Source organism: Electrophorus electricus, chromosome 7 (genome assembly GCF_013358815.1).
Source record: "Electrophorus electricus isolate fEleEle1 chromosome 7, fEleEle1.pri, whole genome shotgun sequence".
Lineage (NCBI taxonomy): Eukaryota > Metazoa > Chordata > Actinopteri > Gymnotiformes > Gymnotidae > Electrophorus > Electrophorus electricus.
In genome coordinates, this window is record NC_049541.1 from 7046707 (window position 1) to 7065614 (window position 18908).

The window sequence follows — 18908 nt, forward strand, 5'->3', positions numbered from 1 at the left end:
CTGAGGACTCTGGCTCCGTGTGCTGCGTGGGAGTGAGGGTTGTGCGGGTGGGCCGGTGGGTGGGGGTGGGGTGGTGGTGGCAGAGGCGTGACTGGCAGAGCCGGAGCACAGATGGGCAGGAGAAGGGGCATGGAGTGGCTCCACAAACGCTGCTGCCCACGCCAAATGCTACTTTTACGCTTTTGCAGATGAACCACAGTTTAATCTTTTATTTTCCGCTCTCTGCCATTACCAGCATACATATTTATATATACGTAGATGAAAGCGGTGGAAGGCAATTGCACCACGGAGGATCTGAAAGAGGATATTTGGACATCAGCAGCCCTTTGGCACTGTTGCTTGATCACTCTCTCTCACACACACACACACACACACACACACACACACACACACACACACGTTGGCTGTTCTGGTGAGGGAGGGAGGGGAGCGGCGCAGGGGCTGGCGGGATGCTCCGACTGCCCGAAGCTACGGCCCGTCTGCCGTGCGGGCGCCTCACCTTGAACTCGAGCTCCATGGCGCTGACGGTGTCGCCGGGCGGGGGCTGGCCGAGCTTCTGGATGTGGGCGTAGAGGTTGCGGGCGGGCACCTCTGTGTTGCCGCAGGTGGCCGCCTCCAGCAGGGCCTCGTGGATGAAGACGTACTGGTCCTCTGTCTGGACCATATAGTTACGCTGGGCGCGCATGCACGTCACGTGGCCGTAGATGTCCACCGACTTCTCGTGCTTCATGCGCTCCAGCATGGCGTCGATGACGATCAGGCAGCCCGTGCGGCCGACGCCAGCACTGGGGGGGGAAGAGAAACATTAGCGTGTCCGCAGCAGGGGCTGCATGGGAGGGGTTGCATTGGCGGAGGGTTCCCCTCACCTGCAGTGGACCACCATGGGCCCGGCGTCAGGGGGGTTGCACGCCTTCACCCGCCGCAGGAAGGCCAGGATGGGAGTGGGGTACTCGGGCACGCCGTGATCTGGCCAGGCCATGAACTGGAACTGCCTGATTTCCCTCTTTTCGCTGGAGCCGTTCTGCTCGGTGGGGGGGGTTGTGGGGGGGAATCAAAGGCAGTGGGAAATAAGGCCAAATCCAACCCCCCCCCCCCCCCCCCCCCCCCAAAAAAACGGAGCAGAGTGTGTCTACCTTATATAGAGCGAAGGTGCGCACACTGTAGGTAGCCAGCTCCACCGTGTCCAGCATGGTGACCTGGATCATTCCGTACGTCTCCGTCCCCCGGGCAGGCCAGTATTGATCGCACTTCACCTGTGTGTGGTGGGGAGAGAATCAGTCCGAGCCTGGCAACCCCACACGCAAACCCACACGCGGCACTTCATAAACGCCGTAATACCACCCTCTTAAAGCACAAGATATTTTAAATGCTTAAAGTGGTATTTAAGTCTACTGTGCAAAACATAACATATTGGTGACTTTTTTCCGTTCCCCCTTTTGGGCGCCCGCCGCGTGCTATCTGGGCCGGCGTCGGGAAACAGAAGGGCACGCCACCTGCTCCCATAACTCACAAGGACAACACTTCCTACGGATCCAGGGCGGCACTTAGCGAGGCCAGTTTTAAAGAGGCAACGGCACTGCACGGTGCAGCCCGGCTCCTACGTTGGAAACTCAAAATGCGGCTGTTCGTCCTGGGCAGCCCGAATCCGGCAGCTGGGGCGAGACTGGGGCGCCTCTGATGGCGGGCGTGTGGAGCGAACGCTTCTCTCTGCCGGGCGTGAGCTCCGGTCGGGCGGAACTGCCGCCCGTCCGCCGCCCGCAGGTCACCCTGGTCGGCCGTGTCCGGCGTGGGGCTGTGTCGGGAAGCGGGTGAGAGCGCAGAGCGCGAAGCTGGAGGGCTCCTTCTCTTTACGGTCGTGCCCTGACATTTTTACTGCGCGCTTGTGTTCGAGGTCCGTCATGGGCAATTTGCACTGCAGCAGCATCCAACGGGGCGGTTAGTCGGTATTTTTTCTGGTATTTATGTATTCATTTTTTAAAATATATTTTTCTGACCCATATTATATTATGTACTGGCTGGCTGGTTTGAACTCACCCGTGACTTCTCCTCTAATCTGGTCATCATGACAACAGTGCACGTTCTCTGTTCCCACACCATCCTCCAGAAGTCGGTGAGCGTCTCAGGCAGGGGGCCCTGCGTTGCAATGTAAGCATTCTGCTTGCGGTAGCCATCGATGTAGTTGGCGTTGATGTAGTCACTTCCTGGAACCGCTGCGGTTGGAAGGGGGGGGGGTGTGTGTGTGTGTAAGGGTTTGCGAAACGGTGGCGTGGTCGAGAGCTCAGTAAACACAGAAACGTTCAAAAGGAGTCCTCGACTCTCACCGTCCACGGAGGTCAGGACAACCCTGGAGTGGTCGTAGGCGATGACGTTGGCATAGCGGTTTTTGGGCTTGTTGACCTCCATGTTGGAATTCTCCCAGGTGAACTGCTGGCCAGGGTCGATGGACTAAACAGAGAGGGGAAGAAAAGAGAGAGAGAGAAAACATTACATAAACAAATGCTGTGAACTCTTCTACCCAGTTCTCACGAGAAGATCCTTTGTTCGCATGCTTGGTAGCAGGATCACGAGTCCGCAACCCAGAATGCCGCAAGGACTAGAATCACGACCATCAGGCTTTGTTTCTATAGCAACCCCACACTTTGGAAAGAACGACCCAAGAGAAGCAGGGGTGTGCGTGAAGGATGTGGAGTCTCCCACAGAGGGTGCGCCAGCCGGCGGGCAGGCGGCAGCCGGGCCTCCCTCGCCGTGAGCGTTGGCGCACGCCCACGTCAAAGCAGCCCGTGCACTCGGGTCACAACAGAGTGGAAACGCCACGCAGTAACCGCAGACGCAAACGTCTTATGTGGGGGCTGAGAATCGGGCTGAAGTTTGCGGCGATGCTGCGCATCAGAGGATCAGGCCTTTGTTGCGGTTTCCCTGACTACCTCCGAGCCGGCTCAAGAGCGGGCTTCGCTGAGCTCCGCTCAGAAGCAACTCCCCCACCCCTGACACCCCACCCTTGAAGTTTAACAAGCTGAAATGTAATTGGTCGAGTGCTGGGGGAGGTGCTTAGGGTGGTGTCCGCATAGCTGGGCTATCTGCGCCAGATTCCGTCTTCGCTCGCGGGTCACTAGGATGCCTCGCTCACACGAGGAGCCGTGAGTCCCAGGGAAGGAGAGCGAGGGAGGGAGGGAGAAAGGGAGAGAGAGAGAGAAGAGGCGCAATAAACCCTTTTATATATCCCTGACTGCTGGGGCAATAGCGTCCCTCCCCTGGCACGCGGCGGTACGAAGCGTGTGCGCTCTGAATTACTACCGCATGTGGACACAAGTGACAACCACGCAGCCATGTCTGAAGCAAACCGGCTGGCTCACCGAATAAAACATGAGCTCCAGGTCTGCTGCAACAGTAGGGAAACGCACAAACACACCGCCGCGTCTGCTCCCGTGCCCGTCCGGCTACGAGGCAGACGGAGGGGCAAAACTCGCCTTGAGGTGGCGAGATCCGCCAAGTCCTGAAACGCCGGACGCACATAAGATGTGCCCCACAGTCGCGGGAGCGGTTTCGGATGCGGCGAGATGTGGCTCGTTTGTTCCGTTTTCCGATGGAGGATGAAAGCCGCCCTCTGGATGGTGCTGGCAGCAGCCCCTTCCCCGCGCGTGAGGACTGGAGCCCTTCTTCTGACTTTGGTAGATTAAATGTTGGGGGCGGGTGGGTAAGCCTGGGGCGGTGGGTTCCTACGCTTCCTTTGCCTCCTTGCGATCGGCCGTGGATCTCATCTTCCTCGCTCGATAATGTCACGGAGCCTCTTTTGTTATTCGCCATCAATCCGCGTACCCCGGACGGGGTCCGGACCGGCGCGCCGTCCATCGGTCCGCGCGCCTTTCGCACCTCGGACGGGATGGCCGGCTCCTCGCCACCCCCGCGGTCGCCTCTCTGCCACGGCGGACGACGGGCGTGACACGCCTCTGTCGCGGAGGCTAACCCCGAGCTTTGAGCCGGAGCGGTTTAACACTAATAACCTCTTTAAACCGTCACAACGGGAAGCCTGCGTTAAGAAGCGGAAAGGCGGCCGTTTTCTCTCCGAAGGAATAGCTGCTCTCCGAGGTAAACAGAACCAGTTCCATGCTGGATAAGTATAAACTGCGGTGTTGAGTGTTTGACAAGATAAGTGCCGCTCGCCCCAACGCCGACGCGCCGAGCACTCGGCCCAAGGTAAAAACGTGTCAGCTGCCGCCGAGGTAAGGCGAGACGACTGTTGTGTCCGTGCCTCGAGAAACACGGGGAGGCGAGCATGCTTGGCTCGATGAGCTCGAGAGACGTGGATAATGAGTCACGGGGGTAGGGGTGGGGGCCAGGGGTGGTCATGGCTGCGCTGACTGTCCATCGGCTCGGGTCGTGTCTGTGAGGCGCCTGGCGTGGGCGGGGTCACGCCCAGCAGGAAGGCAAGATCTGCGCCGCGTGGTCAAAACAAAACAAACGACAAAAGCCACGTCTGTGAAATGACTGCGGCCCCGGGCACGGCTCGGCACGCAGGGCCTGAGAAAACGCTGCAGAGATGCACAATGGAAAAATGACACGACTAGCTCTGTGGCGGAACCCAGCTCGATGCGTGCGACGCGCCTATTGGTCAACCTTGTTTGGATCTCTCGTTGGTCCAGTGCTCTCCTATCCGGGATCTGTGATGGCGAGAGTAGGCGGGCGTCGCTGTTCGCAGACGCGGCGGGAAACAACGGCACTCCGCACGGGATTCGGTGGTGGTGGGGGGGGGGGGGGGATCACAACAACCGATGTGGCCGTGACCTGCTGACTGCCACCTGCTGGTGACACCAGGTGCCTCCCCTTGGCCCAGGTACACCCATCTGTTCCCTAGGGGAGGGAGCCTTCCTTAACAGGAGGGGATGACACCGTTGGCTGCCAAGAGCAGACGGCGAGTGTTTTACGGACTGCGGCGGGTTGGCGACGCGTGAATCAGCCCCCCCCAGTGGTGGGAGGGAGGCAGCGCGTTTTGCAGAACGCTGAGGTGGTGCTTTTCTGAGACGCTGTCAGAAAAGAGCACCTGAAGATGATGTAGTGAAAATGGGGCATGTGTAGGAAAATTACCCAGTGCTCAAACGCCCTCAGCACAAAGGCATATAAAGGAATGGCAAATGTTAGATTTGGGCCAGCAAAGAATTAATTTCAGTTTTATACTGATCAACCTGAATAAATTTCATACTTGTTTAATTAGGCTGAAATCCTGCAGAAACCTGTCCCTTCACAGTGGGCCCTGACAAGCGCAGAGTACACGAAGCCTGAATTCACCCGTGGCAGGAAAATGCCAGAATTTTTGAAGTAATAAAAATCATTGTAGATTAACCATCACATCGCTAACTCTTTACTAATGGGAGCAGCCATGATTCTTTGCCATACTAGTCTGAGTTTTAAACAAACTGAAGAATCAGTACACAGTTGGTTTTTACAGTACTGAAGTACAGTACATACGGCAAACACCAGGAGACATTTTAAATCTTTTGTACCATTTTACTTAAAAACATCCCTCTTCTTTAGATCTGCTTAAATCTAAGCTCGTGCCAAGGAAAATCCTTTACAGGTGATATCTTGACCGACACAATCAGTGTTGATGCCGACTTTCCTGCCTGCTCGGCAAACGGAAGGATATGAGCAGACCCTCCGTGCGTGCGGAAAACGTTTGCGGAAATCGGTTCACATCTGCATTCGCACTGCTAGGAGGACGGAAAACACGACGGCTGCGTAGTGCTGATCAGGGCCGCTGATGTCGATCAGCAGACGCGTCGCGGGGGAAAAAAACCCTCAAAAAACGGCAAGATAACAGATAAAGAAAAAAATGAATACAAAAAGAAGCTGGATTGTTGTCAGAAGCAGTGAAGTAGGGAAGAGTGACGCTAGTTAATTAGTACTGGTGGTAATGATAGTTAAGACCTCAGAGGCCCGAAGGTTTCACACCCACACACCACGACCACACACTAAACCGAATTCTGGGCTATGAAATGATAATGAAATGAACTTTCAAACACGAAACATTTTCCAGGTTTATCCCCCCCGCTGCAGTATAGCAAAAGCTGCCATTTGCAGTTAAGGTTGGGCAATATGTTTTTTTAAAAAAATAACCCACATCTCAATATGTTCAAGAGATATGACAATATACAATATGATATGATGGCAACCTTAAAGTATATTGTTAAATAATAAGCATTTATTTGAAGCACTAGAAAAGCACGCTGGATTATCCAGCTGTCCGTTCCTCTTCGTGGCGTTTCACCGACTCAGCAAACTGCGGTGGATGATGTAGTTTGAGACGGGGAAATAAAGTTGTGCTGCTGCCTTTAGTTTCGATGTCTGTACTGCACACTTCGCACTACACACTGCTCCAAACCAAACCATACCATGTCTCCACAAACACGTGTCTGTTTTGGAATGCAATCTTCACCATTGCTTTCGTCTTCGTGATGAATGTGGTGAGAACTGCTGCAGTGGCACGCACCAACCACGGCGGGCCGACGGGCTGTGTGCATGCGTGCGCGTTCGCATGAGAGGGAAATAGACAGGTGTGAGAGGAGTGTGAAAAATATATTATACTTTTGCTTCATTACCTTTCGTTTCATATAAATCTGCGGCAAGAAATTGTGTCGTCAACCTGCAACAATTTGTCTTGTAAAGAGCAAACTGTTTAAAAAAATGTAGATCGTTTGGGTTAAAGAGCAGCGCCATCTTCTTAAGAGACGCGCAGAATTCAATGGTCTGTGATTTCTAAAGTCTGCTTTAAGTACCGAAGGGAAATGTACGTACATGAACTGCTCCGAGTAAAAGCAGGCCTAAAGCACTGAATATTGTAATATGACAATCACACACAATGCTACCTGACTGCTAGAGACATATTTCATGTTTTGGAAGCGTTTTTGTTTCTTGATGTAGTTGTAAAATAGGCTAATGTTGAGTGGGCTATGCTATGGGATTAACTGACGTGATTAGCTGGTGTTAAAATGGAACAAGTAAAATGAGATAATCCAGTGTATCTATGAAGACACTGAGCATTTATTTTCTTAAATTGTCGCAGGGGTCTCCGCAGTGTGCCTTCCCTTCGATATGGAACTGTGTATAACTTTTACAACACAGAACACAGTGTGGAAAAACAGGAGGACCCAGTATGTCAGAAAGCGTTACTGCCGACTCCGCTGTACAGGGCGTAAAGCGCAGGGGGCTGACCCTACCTCGTACTCCTGTGAGAAGCGGAGACCGTCGTTGGCCTTGAGGCGCTCGATGTGGTCAGCCAGGTCGCACACGGGGATGGGCGGGTGCTCCCGCATTCCTGGGGCGGGAAGGAGAGGAAAGGAAGAGGAGGCTTTGAGTAAGACGCAGGCCGACACCGGCACGCTGACTCTGGACACACGGGTCGCTGGTGGCAGGGGGCTGTTATGAAGGTATGCGCTGTGGTGCAATGTAAGGCTGCGACAATGCAGGGTAAACGATAAGTTCGGGGGGGGGGGGGGGGGATGTTTTTAGCATGTTTCTGTGCCGTCATGCGGTGGAAGGAGCAGATGTGAGCTGAAGTAGCGGGCACGCATGGCAGACACCCACGCACAGGGACCACGGGCTCTTCACCAACAGAGTGGCCCCGTTTCGTGGTTAAAAAAAAACAAAAACCCCGCAATGATACTGGCGGGGGTGTGGATTTGCGAGAGGAGAATCCCTACGCGCCGCTATGGCTCCCCTCCCCCACACTGGCCGTGCGGCCCTGGCTGACCTCCACCGCAGACCGGACAACTCGTCTTCGCGAGTGATTAGGACCCTCGTCTCTCTTATAATGATTTAGAACGAATTGACCAGAGCAAATTCCCCCCTGAACTCCGTATAGGGTGTGCTTTTGAGAGGATCTGGGAATATCTGGGGTGGGGTGGGGTGGGGGGGTTCAGGCGCAGAATGAGAACAGGGAGTCTAATAACGCGCTGTCAGAACTACAGTACATGACAGATACATCTTAGCAATTACACACATGCATTAGAGGGGTTTTTTTTTTTTTGCATTAGGACATTACACTCCCAGTGGTTGGAGTGGGGCGTCTCACTAGGCACGAGCGCGCCATGTAATGGGACCTACTCTGTCATGGGCCACTAATGTACGAAGCAAGGCACTGGCGGCCTTGTGCGGCTGTTAGTCTGAGACCGTCGGTGCGGCCTCCGTGAGGATACTCGAGATGCCCTGCTCTCCTCTGCTTCTGTCTTCGGTATGGACGTCAGAAACAACACACTAGCCCCCCACCCCCACCCCGACTTTGTGTGTGGAGCAAGTCTTCCATTACAAAATGAAGTGATGCGTGGCAAGAAGCTGCAGTGGGGAACAAACGCGTTTCATGGCTGAGGGACGGACGGACGGACGGACGGACACACAGACAGATGGGCGAACCAGCGCAAGCTACCAGCACAGGCTGAACAGGCTAACACCGAATGCCCAAACACAGCAGCAATGCAGACTAACTTGGAGTGTTGGGGCGGCAGGCGGAGCTGGGACCTGCAGAGAGAAGACGGAGCACAGAAAGATAAAGGATCCAGCAGTCCTTAAAGCCCGGCGTGCCCACCAATCAGCCACTATCGCGTTGATTAGTACTGATGCCTGCCGTCTTCGGGCTAGAAAGTGCACTCTGGCTATTTGCTGGCTAATGGCGTGCAGGAACGCGAGGTGCACATTAAGGGGGCGCGGTTAACGTTCTCGCTCCGGCGCCAGCCAATTAGGCGCAGCGTGCACCCGAGCCGAGGGGGAAACCCACGAATCGTACAGCGCACACGGATGATTGCAAATTTGCTCGGAGGACATCTAGGGAATTGCCGGCAGAGCTGTCGCAAGCGGACCGATGGTGACGAACCCGAGATCAGCAAGGACCACCGCTCGGACGCGCGGCCCGTCCGGGCGCCAAGTTTGGACCAGAATCAGAAACGTGAGGCATCACACACACACACACACACACACACACACACACACACACACACACACGCGTGTGGCTTACACACCGATGTGGATTATCGCCGTGCGGGACCCACGCAAACCGACATGGTTGAGGCTTGGGGTCCCACCCAGACGGGACTTCCGGTCTCGTCTTTCGGATAGGGTAAAAAAATAAATAAAAAATCAGAAGTAATAAATGCCTCCGAAGGAGGGAGCGGCTGTGGTAATTATGTGCTCTCCGCAGCTGTCAAGGACTGAGTGGGAACTGTAATAACCTGGACATGCGACTCGCAACACTATTAGTGAGGAGAGGGAGAAAGAGGGAGAGAGACAGAACCAGAGAGAGAGAAAGAGAGAGAGAGTGCAAGAGAGAGAGAAAGAGAGAGCGGGAGAGAGAGAAAGACGGAGCTAGAGAGAGAGAGAGAGAGAGAGCGGGAGAGAGAGAGAGAGAGAGAGCGTGAGAGAGCAGGAGAGAGAGCGGAAGAGAGAGCGTGAGAGAAAGAGAGAGAGTGTGAGAGAGATGGAGCCAGAGAGAGAGAAAGAAAGAAAGAGAGAGAGAGAGACGGAGCCAGAGAGAGAGAGAGCGAGACGGGGTTGACGTTTTCTCTCTGTGCCATTGTTCTCCATTGTGCTCACCTTGAGAATCAGAAAGCAAGAGGACTAATTAACCGACAGGGACTGAGAGGGGCGTGCAGGGAGAGGCTTTTGTTGGCGAGAAGGAGGAGGAGCTGCTTCAAGCCAATCAGGAGATCAGAAAGAGAGACTTGAGACCCAGAGGAGTCATCGAAAGACTGAATTCAAAGCGGCTCAATGAGAACAGGGCTTTAAAGGAAAACACATGTCCAAACCGGCAATTTCTACACTCGGAACGGTTGATCTGTTCACTCAATTACCTTGATGAAAAGGCAGGCAATAAGAGTGTATTTTTTCCTCTCTTCCGTACTAATTAAAGACTAAAACGGCTTTTGCTGTGGGAAGAAAACCGAAGCTAAAAAGCTAAATGAAAAAGCTTAAAAAAAACAAACAAAAAAAACCCCAAAATAACAACAAGAACAAAAAACAAAGTTAACAAGCTAAGAAAGAGAAAGAGAAAAAAAGTTGCCAAAGCTTACACAGAGATTTTAACATTTTGCATTTAATTAACTCGTGATTGGCTGAAGCTTTGGTCCAGTTATTACAGAGAGAAAGACGAATGTCTTTTGAAAGATAACTTCCACAAAGCTACGTCCCCGCTCTTTAACGAGAACAAGGACGACACGGCCGGCGATTCAGTAGTGGATGGTAAAGAGACAGAGGGGGGCAGGTCCCTGTGAAGTGGCGGGTGGGAGCAGCCAGGGAGGGGCGGGGCCTTGTGAAGTGGCGGGTGGGAGCTGCCAGGGAGGGGCGGGGCCTTGTGAAGTGGCGGGTGGGAGCTGCCAGGGAGGGGCAGTGCCTTGTGAAGTGGCGGGTGGGAGCTGCCAGGGAGGGGCGGTGCCTTGTGAAGTGGCAGGTGGGAGCTGCCAGGGAGGGGTGAGGCCTTGTGAAGCGGCGGGTGGACAATATCAGGGAGAGGCGAGGCCTTGTTATGTGGGTTGTTGCAGCAGCCAGTGAGGGGCGGGGCCTTGTGAAGCGGTGGGTGGGAGCTGCCAGGGAAGGGCGGGGCCTTGTGAAGGGGCAGGTGGGAGCTGCCAGGGAGGGGCAGGGCCTTGTGAAGCGGCGGGTGGACAATATCAGGGAGAGGCGGGGCCTTGTGAAGTGGCAGGTGGCAGCAGCCAGGGAGGGGCGGGGCCTTGCGAAGCGGCGGGTGGGAGCTGCCAGGGAGGGGCGGGGCCTTGTGACGTGGCAGGTGGGAGCTGCCAGGGAGGGGTGAGGCCTTGTGAAGCGGCGGGTGGACAATATCAGGGAGAGGCGGGGCCTTGTGAAGTGGCAGGTGGCAGCAGCCAGGGAGGGGCGGGGCCTTGGGAAGCGGCGGGTGTGAGCAGAAGAAAAGCGCACGGGTGCGCCAACCACTCTGGGTACAAAAAAGGAGCAGCCAATCCTGCGCTCGCTTAATTGGAGCCGCTGCTCGAATTAAACTTATGAGATCTGCACGTGTGAAACTGAGCAGGTGCTGGCGGCGGTCGTGAACCGGGGCCAGCGTCCCCGCGGGTGCCGGCAGGTGGTTGGGGGTAGGGAGCTACAGGCTGGTCCTAGCAGCCGAAGGCGTACCCATTACGAAGCCCACTGCTTTGACCGCTTTGCATACGTACGTATATGTGGCAGACTCCTTGATTGGTAGCGCCGGGCCGCGGGTTTGCGCGCTTACACAGCAGGAACGGTTCGGCTAATGCGGCGGGACGCAGATGGCGGAAGTGCTAGGGGTCAGGAATATGTGAATGGGTTAAGTGAGCGGTGGGTGTGCGTGTGTTTGAGGGACAGCGAGAGGGTCCGGTGTGCGTGCGTCATTGCGCATATGGGCTGTGCGTGTGTGTGTGTGTGCGCGCACGTGCGGTGCGCGCGTATGGTGCAGTGCGCCCGGAATCTCGGCAGCTTCCAGATGAGGTTTGCGTGTGGCCAGATGGAGCGGGCCGCATCACCTACCTGGTGTCTGGTAGTTGATTCTTCTCATCTCCACAGGATCAGACGAATTTGCCAGCAGAGAGTCCTTCACCCCGCCCAGGTGCTCATCCTTGGGCAAGGGGGAGGCTCGTTTCCTGTAAGGCAGGAAGTGAGGTCGCTTTTAGAATTTCTCCTGTGACTGCACATAGCACAGCGGCCCTCCCCGGCCTCGTGGATTGCGTATCGACACGCAAACAAAGCAAACACACAAACAAACAACTCCAGACCAACTGTGTCAACTGTGGATATTGGCCCTGTAAGCAACTAGCAATGGCCTGGAGAACAAATCCATTAGTGTGGGGGGGGAGTCTCCTTCAGAGTGGGCCTAGTTGCTTTTAGAGACACATTACCATTTCCCACAGGGCCCCGGGGGCTCACACTAAGGCAGAACGGAGCCATCGGGCCCTTTCCCGGAGCTGTCGCTCTGCTCCACGCTCAGCTCCGCGTGGCCCACTGGCTAAACACTTCGACCGCCGCTTCCTGTTTGCGGGGAAAACAAGGCGTGCTGGTAATTAGCACGTCAGATGGATGGCACAACACTGGATAATTATGCGCCAGACGCAGCTGCGCGCGACAACGTGCTGCCCCCGCAGGTAGAGCTGCCGCGCACGCGCACTCACGTGCGCATTAACGCACGTGCGCACGTACATGCACCCCTAACCTTTTTATCCTAAGTGGAAACCAGACTGTTAGTCTGGATACATTTCTATAATCCTAATCTGATCTTAATACACACCATTACCCTCATTTTAAATACAAGACTGAGCCTAACCGGCCTTCTTTCCTTTCAGGAATTTTACAGGTTCTGCCAACTCCGGCCCCGATCTCACACACCTGTGTGCCATGCACGCTTCGGCGCTGAGCTAACGGAAACGCCGTAGCCTAAAACCCGGCCTGAAGAGGGGAGAAGCAAAACAGAACAGGGAGAGAACAGAGGACCCTTTGTTCGTTTGCCTGGGGAGGGGCGGGGCTGGAGGTTGGAGGGAAATGTCAGCTTTGACGACAGGAACATTTCTATTTCAACAGCTTCCAGGCTGGCATTTACTTTACAATAGGCCATTCAGGTGGGATAGCACAAGGGCTGACTTAGCATGTTAGCCACCTCCAAGTCACCTTGGGGAGGGACGGTGCGACGTAACGGTGCGTGTGGAGGATCATGGGTGAATGGACACGCACAACACAGAAACAAAACCGAAAGGCACACGCACGGGATGGCACAAGGACACTGCACCGGCGGGCACACACAGCATGCACGCGGGTCGCATCGCGACCCGGCTCGACCCGGCCACGCCAGGACGACAGGGTGTGAAGGTGAACCACTGTCAAACATTCCTTTTCCATCAAATGTGCGTGTGTGTGTGTGTGTGTGTGTGTGCGCATGCGCATTCACACAGACACACGCGCGCACACACACACACACACACACACACACACACACGCACACACACGCACACACACGCACACTTGTTTGAAACAGTGGAGCCGGCAAACCCTGTACCCGACGTGGAGGGTGACGGGTGGCGGAGGGCGCAGTGGCACCTACCTCTCTTGTTTGCTGCGTTCGCGTGGGGCAGAGAGCAAAGAGACACGTCTGATTAGTGGATCAGTGAGTCCGAAGCCAAACAAACAAACCTCCCTCCGTCTCTTACAGACCCCCCCCCCGGGTGGCGTGGTAACGGTGAGCGGCGCACAAACGGTCGGCTAAATGCAGACGCGTCGGATCCGGAGATGCACGTGGGCTCCTCGGAGCATCGATGTACCACAGCGGAAAGGACCCGGAGGGAAAGCGTGGCCGACTGCCGAGGCCTTGGCCCAGAAGCCGCAGGAAGTCTTGTGGACCTCTCTGTGTTTGTTAGGGGCAGTGTTCGCATGCACACAGAGGTGTTATGTTCGGGTCCAGAGAGTGAAATCGCTCCCTACGATTTCTGTTCCGAATGCCGGCCATTTGCCAATTGGCTCCGGCCGGCAGGTAGAATTAATTAGCGGAAACAAACCAGCGCTAAATTCATCGCGGGGCGTTTTTCTGTTTGAAGCTGAACCTTCGCCCCCGGCGGCAGGCGGATGGGTCAAGGCTTCGGCCCCTCGCGGGCTAGGCCCGTTTACACGGAGCAGCTGCCGAGAGCCCTCGGCGCCCGGCCCGAAATGTCAAGTGGGGACGGCAGCGGAGGCTGCGAGTGCCTGTTCAGGCAAACCCATGTGGACATTAGGACCGTACCTTCGACCTTTTGACCAGGCTCATTCGCGAATGCTATTTTCTCTTCTAATCCCACCGCAGGAAAGGGCTTCTATAATAAGTTGTCGCTCTGCGCTCTTGTAGAGCGGCTGCCGGCGCCGGAGGCGCCGTGCGGAGACTGGCAGAGGAGTGAGCGAGGGGAGGGAGGAGCGGAACTTTCTGAGCTGGAGGAATACAAAGGGCTGATGCAATTAATAGTAACCTTCACTTCTCTCCAGCACGTCTGTGGCACTTTATTAGACAGCACGCGGTGGAGATGGCTATCCGCAACACAAGCGACCTACTTCCCCGGCCTGCCACCGGCAAAAGGGTAAACATAATAAGACACTGACCCCGAGAGCTCAGGCTCCTCGCTCGTTAATATTTTAATTAAGTTTTTAATATAGAGACACACATCCAATCTAATTGCTGCTCCTGATGAGAAGAGATTTGGGACCGCTGTCGTCAGCGTCTGCATGTGTGGATATAACGCTTGCTTTAAGCAAATGACTTTGATTTAAGTGAATTACTTTGATATAAATAACTCACTAACATTCGGTTGGTTAGATTTGTCCAGAATGTTGGTCAGATCTCAAACTATTTGGTGAACCGAGACCGGGGGAGACCGCGTTACCTATCGTGCGAGGTGGGGTGAAGCAGCTCACCGGGAAAGTTAACGAATCGTGTGTGTGAACATGGGCTTCCTCGCCATGAGGTCTGTCAAATGGCCTCGCTGTAAATAATACAAGCGATAAATGATGAATAGGTTTCCTCTCGCGGTGTGGGCGAGCTCCACCTCACCTCTTGAAGAGCAGGATGGCGATGACGATGATGACGATGAGCACGACAGCGAGCACGGGGCCCATGACCCAAAGCATCTCAGGCTGCTCCATGCTGCGCCCCACGCCGTTGCCTCCACCCGCCACCGTCACCAGCTCCGAATACGGGCTGGCCGAGAACATCCGCTAGAGAGAGAGAGAGAGAGACACACACACAGGGCGTGGATTAGAAAGCGAGGGTGGGGCTGGGAGCCATTCCTGTACTGTGAGAGGGTGGAGTCATGAAAGGTCAGAGAGGGAGGGGTTAGGAGTCACCATCAAAGTGGGAGTGTCCACTTTCCCAGTATTCATATCCGCTCAGATTGTGTTTTAATGCGTACTGGAGCATAACACGGAGTGCCTGACTGCTCTCACTATGTTCTCTTTCAGTAATGCGTTCCTGAAATCTGAGATTTATGCAGAGAAATTCCACACTGCCGTACTGTGAGCCTACGGTGTGAGGGCGGAGCTGGTATGGCCGGCCACAGAAAGCGCGGCCCTGCCGTTTCGTGAAAGCCTTGTCCGTCGAGGCTGCGGTGTCTGGGGGTTTCCCCGCACGGGTCCTGAGAGGAGTCTTCTGAGTGCCGCACCCACCCCCAACCCCCTTAGGGAACGGTGTTAACAAGCCCCGTCGCCGGCACGGTCACCGCGACCTCCCGTTGCCACGGGCAGCGTTCCCGCGTCCGTGTGCGCGCTCGGGGAGAGTGGGAGGGAACAAGGGCTGAAATAGGAGCACTGGAGGGATGAGATAAAAAGCAAAGATAAAGGGGGGGGGGGTGTTATATGCTGCAACTCAAGTGCGGTGTGAACGAATGCTTGACGGAGAATGGGAGGAAGTGAAGGCGAGAGTGAGAGAATGAGGGAGACGGCTCAGAAAAAGGAGGGGTACTAATGAGCTCTCTCCCTGCTGTGTGTGTTTCCACAGCTCTCCCTCAGCAGAATGGCTCTGATGCAGGGAACCGAGAGAGAGAGAGAGAGAGAGAGAGAGAGAGAGAGAGAGAGAGAGAGAGGGAGAGAGAGAGAGAGAGAGAGAGAGCGTCAACGCTGCTGTTATGCCTCAGTGGGCTGCTTTATCTCCAATGGGAGAAGCCCTGCACTCTGCCCCTCCCACCACCCTAGCCCCTCCCTCCCACTCCGCCCCCAGGCCGCTCCAGTGGCACGGTGGGTTGTAATCCGGATCAGCGAGGCGCAGCCGGGCTCGAATGGTCCGAAAGCAAGGGGCCGTTAATTGGGGAGATAAGTGGGATATTAGCTGAAGGAGACGTGGAGGTGCGGAGATACAGTTATCTCCCACGCCCATATCTCAACACCAGTGTTAGGAGAGAGTGAGTTCACACGTGTGTGTGTGTGTGTGTGAGAGACAAAGAGGTTGATTTAAAATCAGTGTAAAGTGGCTCCTTTAAGGAGGCGGCTTCTGACCACCATCAATAAGCTACCGACAAAAGCAGCGTTTAATCACAAGGAAGAATGGAAAAAAAGAAAAACACAGAGAGAGGGGGAGATTGAGAAAGACAGAGTGCTGAAAAGAGAAAGAGAAAGAGACTGACAGAGAGAAATACGTCCAGTGCCACTTAAGAGACCAGAGAGAACATGCTGAATAAAAAGCCTGTGTTACTGCAGGTCCAGTTGTGATTGGCTAGCTGTCCGGCGTGAGGGCGGAGATGTTGTTGATGAGCCACACGCCCCGCCCCTGTCTCCGCCTCCGCCAAGCTCCGGCCGCGAGGTCGGCGACAAGAAAAGTTTAAACAACCACGAGTTGCGGCACTCGCAGCTTGGAGATTAAAACACACGCGCGCACACACACGATAAACACACACACACACACACACACACACGATAAAAGCTGCATGCCAACAAACGGGTGTTCCTCCCCGAGGCTACAGAAGAGTAAGTGCATAAGTGCATGTAGATGACGGCCATGCTGTCACCCGCACTAATGCACTCGCTTTATCAGGCTGGAGCAGCCAGGCTGCTCCAGGGCCCTGCTAACCCCGGCAGCGGAGCCACCGCACTTCTCATCTTTGTCCCATGCTTTATCTACTTGGCTGCCCAAACATTGCTTTATAGCTGCTTACTCACTTCTTCCCCTTTACTGCCTTTACTTCTCTCTCTCTCTCTCTCTCTCTCTCTCTCTCTCTCTCTCTCTCTCTCTCTCTCGCGCGCATTAAATGACTCTGTTTACACACTCCCTATCTATCATCTGATTTCACACTTCCTCTTGCTTGTTTACGTGCCCTGGGTGATGGTTGTACTCAGTGCCACCCTCTCCTCCCTCTTTCCCCACCTCCATCCCTCTCTCGTTCTCTCTGTCTCTCCTGCGCTGACGTGACCATGGCTTGCCTGCCGTTCTGCTGGAGCCGATGATGAAACGTGAGTGGGTTTTTTTTGTTTTTTTGTTTTTTTTTTAGTGGAGACTGTCGGTTTTTTTGGGCGCGCCTCTTTCCACCGGCGCTCCCGCCTCTCTCTCTCCTCGGCTCCGGTGCCTCCACCTCATCGGTCAGCCCCGACAACGCCGAGGGGCGGCGCACAGCAAGGGGCCAGGCGAAGCGTGGGCGGCGCAGCCTTTTGGAACCTTCGGTAATGGACACAAACGGCGTGGCCGTAATCACCGCATCAGCACTCCCTCGTAAGTGCACCTGTTCATGTAATCTGGGGTGATCTCCTCTGAAGTGATGATCGAGCCGTATTTACAGGCAACCCATTGCAGCGGATCGCGGATGTGAGCGTGCACGGGAGTGGGACAGGTGCTCGCAGCGAGGGGAGCGCGTGCTTCTCCACCGCGGAGCATGGAGAACAGAGGACGAAACATGAAGCACGGATGACGGGGAATGGAGTATAGGAGCATGAAGGATGGACAATGAATCATAGAACACCGGGCAGTGGAATCAAATCTGCTGTCAGCCTCTCCTGCTGTACAAATCCCCCCCCCCCCCCAGCTCCAGGCCTTGTCCATGGTGCTGAAAGTGCAAAGCCCTGTGCTGTGACTGGCTTTTATCCCGGTTGATTCCCATCTGAGAGCGGCCAACAGGTGTGCTGCGGTCCTTTGAGCCAACGGTTGCTCCAGATACGCACCTGGCGTAGAATCCGCTCCTTTATTCCGCTCTGAACAGGGAAACCAGTGCAGTGTGTTTGCTTACTAACACGCCGGCGGTCCGGTTTGACGTCACAGTGGTGTCGTGACGCACAAACCCGGGACCAGGTGAGGCCCCGGATCGTCTGGCCCAGTGGAAAACAGCGGGGTGTGAGAGCTTGAGAATGTGATGAGTGTGCTTTGGAGTAACCCGATTAACATTGACCTATATAGACATATCAGTGGTCAACAGTCAAGAGGGGGCCGCGCCACAGGGTGGCACGATATATTGATCGTTAGTTGTCATTGCAATACTGCCTTCCTCAATAACAATATTGCAGGGGGTTATAATATGTAAATGAGCCATCTAACAAATGACATTTTTTTTGCGTGTGTGCTGTGAAGATCCTGTGGGGCATTAACTTGATCCAAAGGAGAAAAAAAAGGGTCGTATTAATTCAGGGCAAGAATAATTGAAATCCTTTACAACGTGAACCTATCATCACTCTTCTCATTAAAAATATTTAATGCCATGTTATTCGGGGCATTCTTTAACTACATCACACGAAGATTCACCAGTGTGTTTCTAGTACACCTCAGCAGTGCTATATTGTGATATAAAGATATGATATTATGTTCATACTGTGCTGCCTTATACTCCATCCTTGCCATGGGGGCAGTGTAAAACAGCAAACCAGCTCTGGGAGGTGCCTTCCGTATGGAGACGGGACGATCAACCTACCTGCTTCTCATTGGCCGCTGGGAGATGCTGCTCCTTCAGCTCAGCCATGACGAAGCACTTGTACGACTGATTGACGGCCACGGGCCGGTTGTAGAAGCCGTTGTAGCTCTTCTCGTCGCCGAGGGTGAAGGTGTCTGGCAGTGTGGCCAGCCTGGCGGCTATGTAGGGCCTGCTGATGTCGGCGTAGCGTCGGCGGCGTCTCAGGGCTGCGCCCTCGCTGGAGTCCAGGAGCTGAGGGGCCCGACCGGGACGCGGACGGGCGAGAGGGGGCGACAGGGAGGAAGTCAGTGTTGCGTCGGAGAAACCTTGAGCGTCAGCCCTGCGTGTGGGCGTTGAACTGGAACGGCAAGGAGCGCGTGACTCACCTCGTCCAGCTCCAGCTCGTCTGGGTTCTCCCATCTGCGCGTGGTCGCCAGGGGGCCCGGGACCACCACAATGTAGTACCACCTACGGGCAGACGAGAAAGAGTGTTCATTCAGACGCTGGGTGTGTGTGCGCGCGTGTGTGTGTGTGTGTGTGTGTACACACACACACGCCTGAGTCACCATG

The 18908-nt window shown here is 54.8% G+C and overlaps 1 protein-coding gene across 1 annotated transcript in view; it reads right to left on the reverse strand.

Annotated features, from left to right (window-relative positions):
• ptprfb (protein tyrosine phosphatase receptor type Fb) overlaps positions 1–18908 on the reverse strand; it is a 116229-nt gene that overhangs the window by 7269 nt on the left and 90052 nt on the right. The window contains 10 exon segments of the mRNA XM_035527870.1: positions 500–785; positions 867–1021; positions 1134–1253; positions 2035–2210; positions 2322–2445; positions 7212–7309; positions 11500–11612; positions 14531–14694; positions 18360–18590; positions 18725–18806. Coding sequence (XP_035383763.1) covers positions 500–785; positions 867–1021; positions 1134–1253; positions 2035–2210; positions 2322–2445; positions 7212–7309; positions 11500–11612; positions 14531–14694; positions 18360–18590; positions 18725–18806 — 1549 coding nt within the window.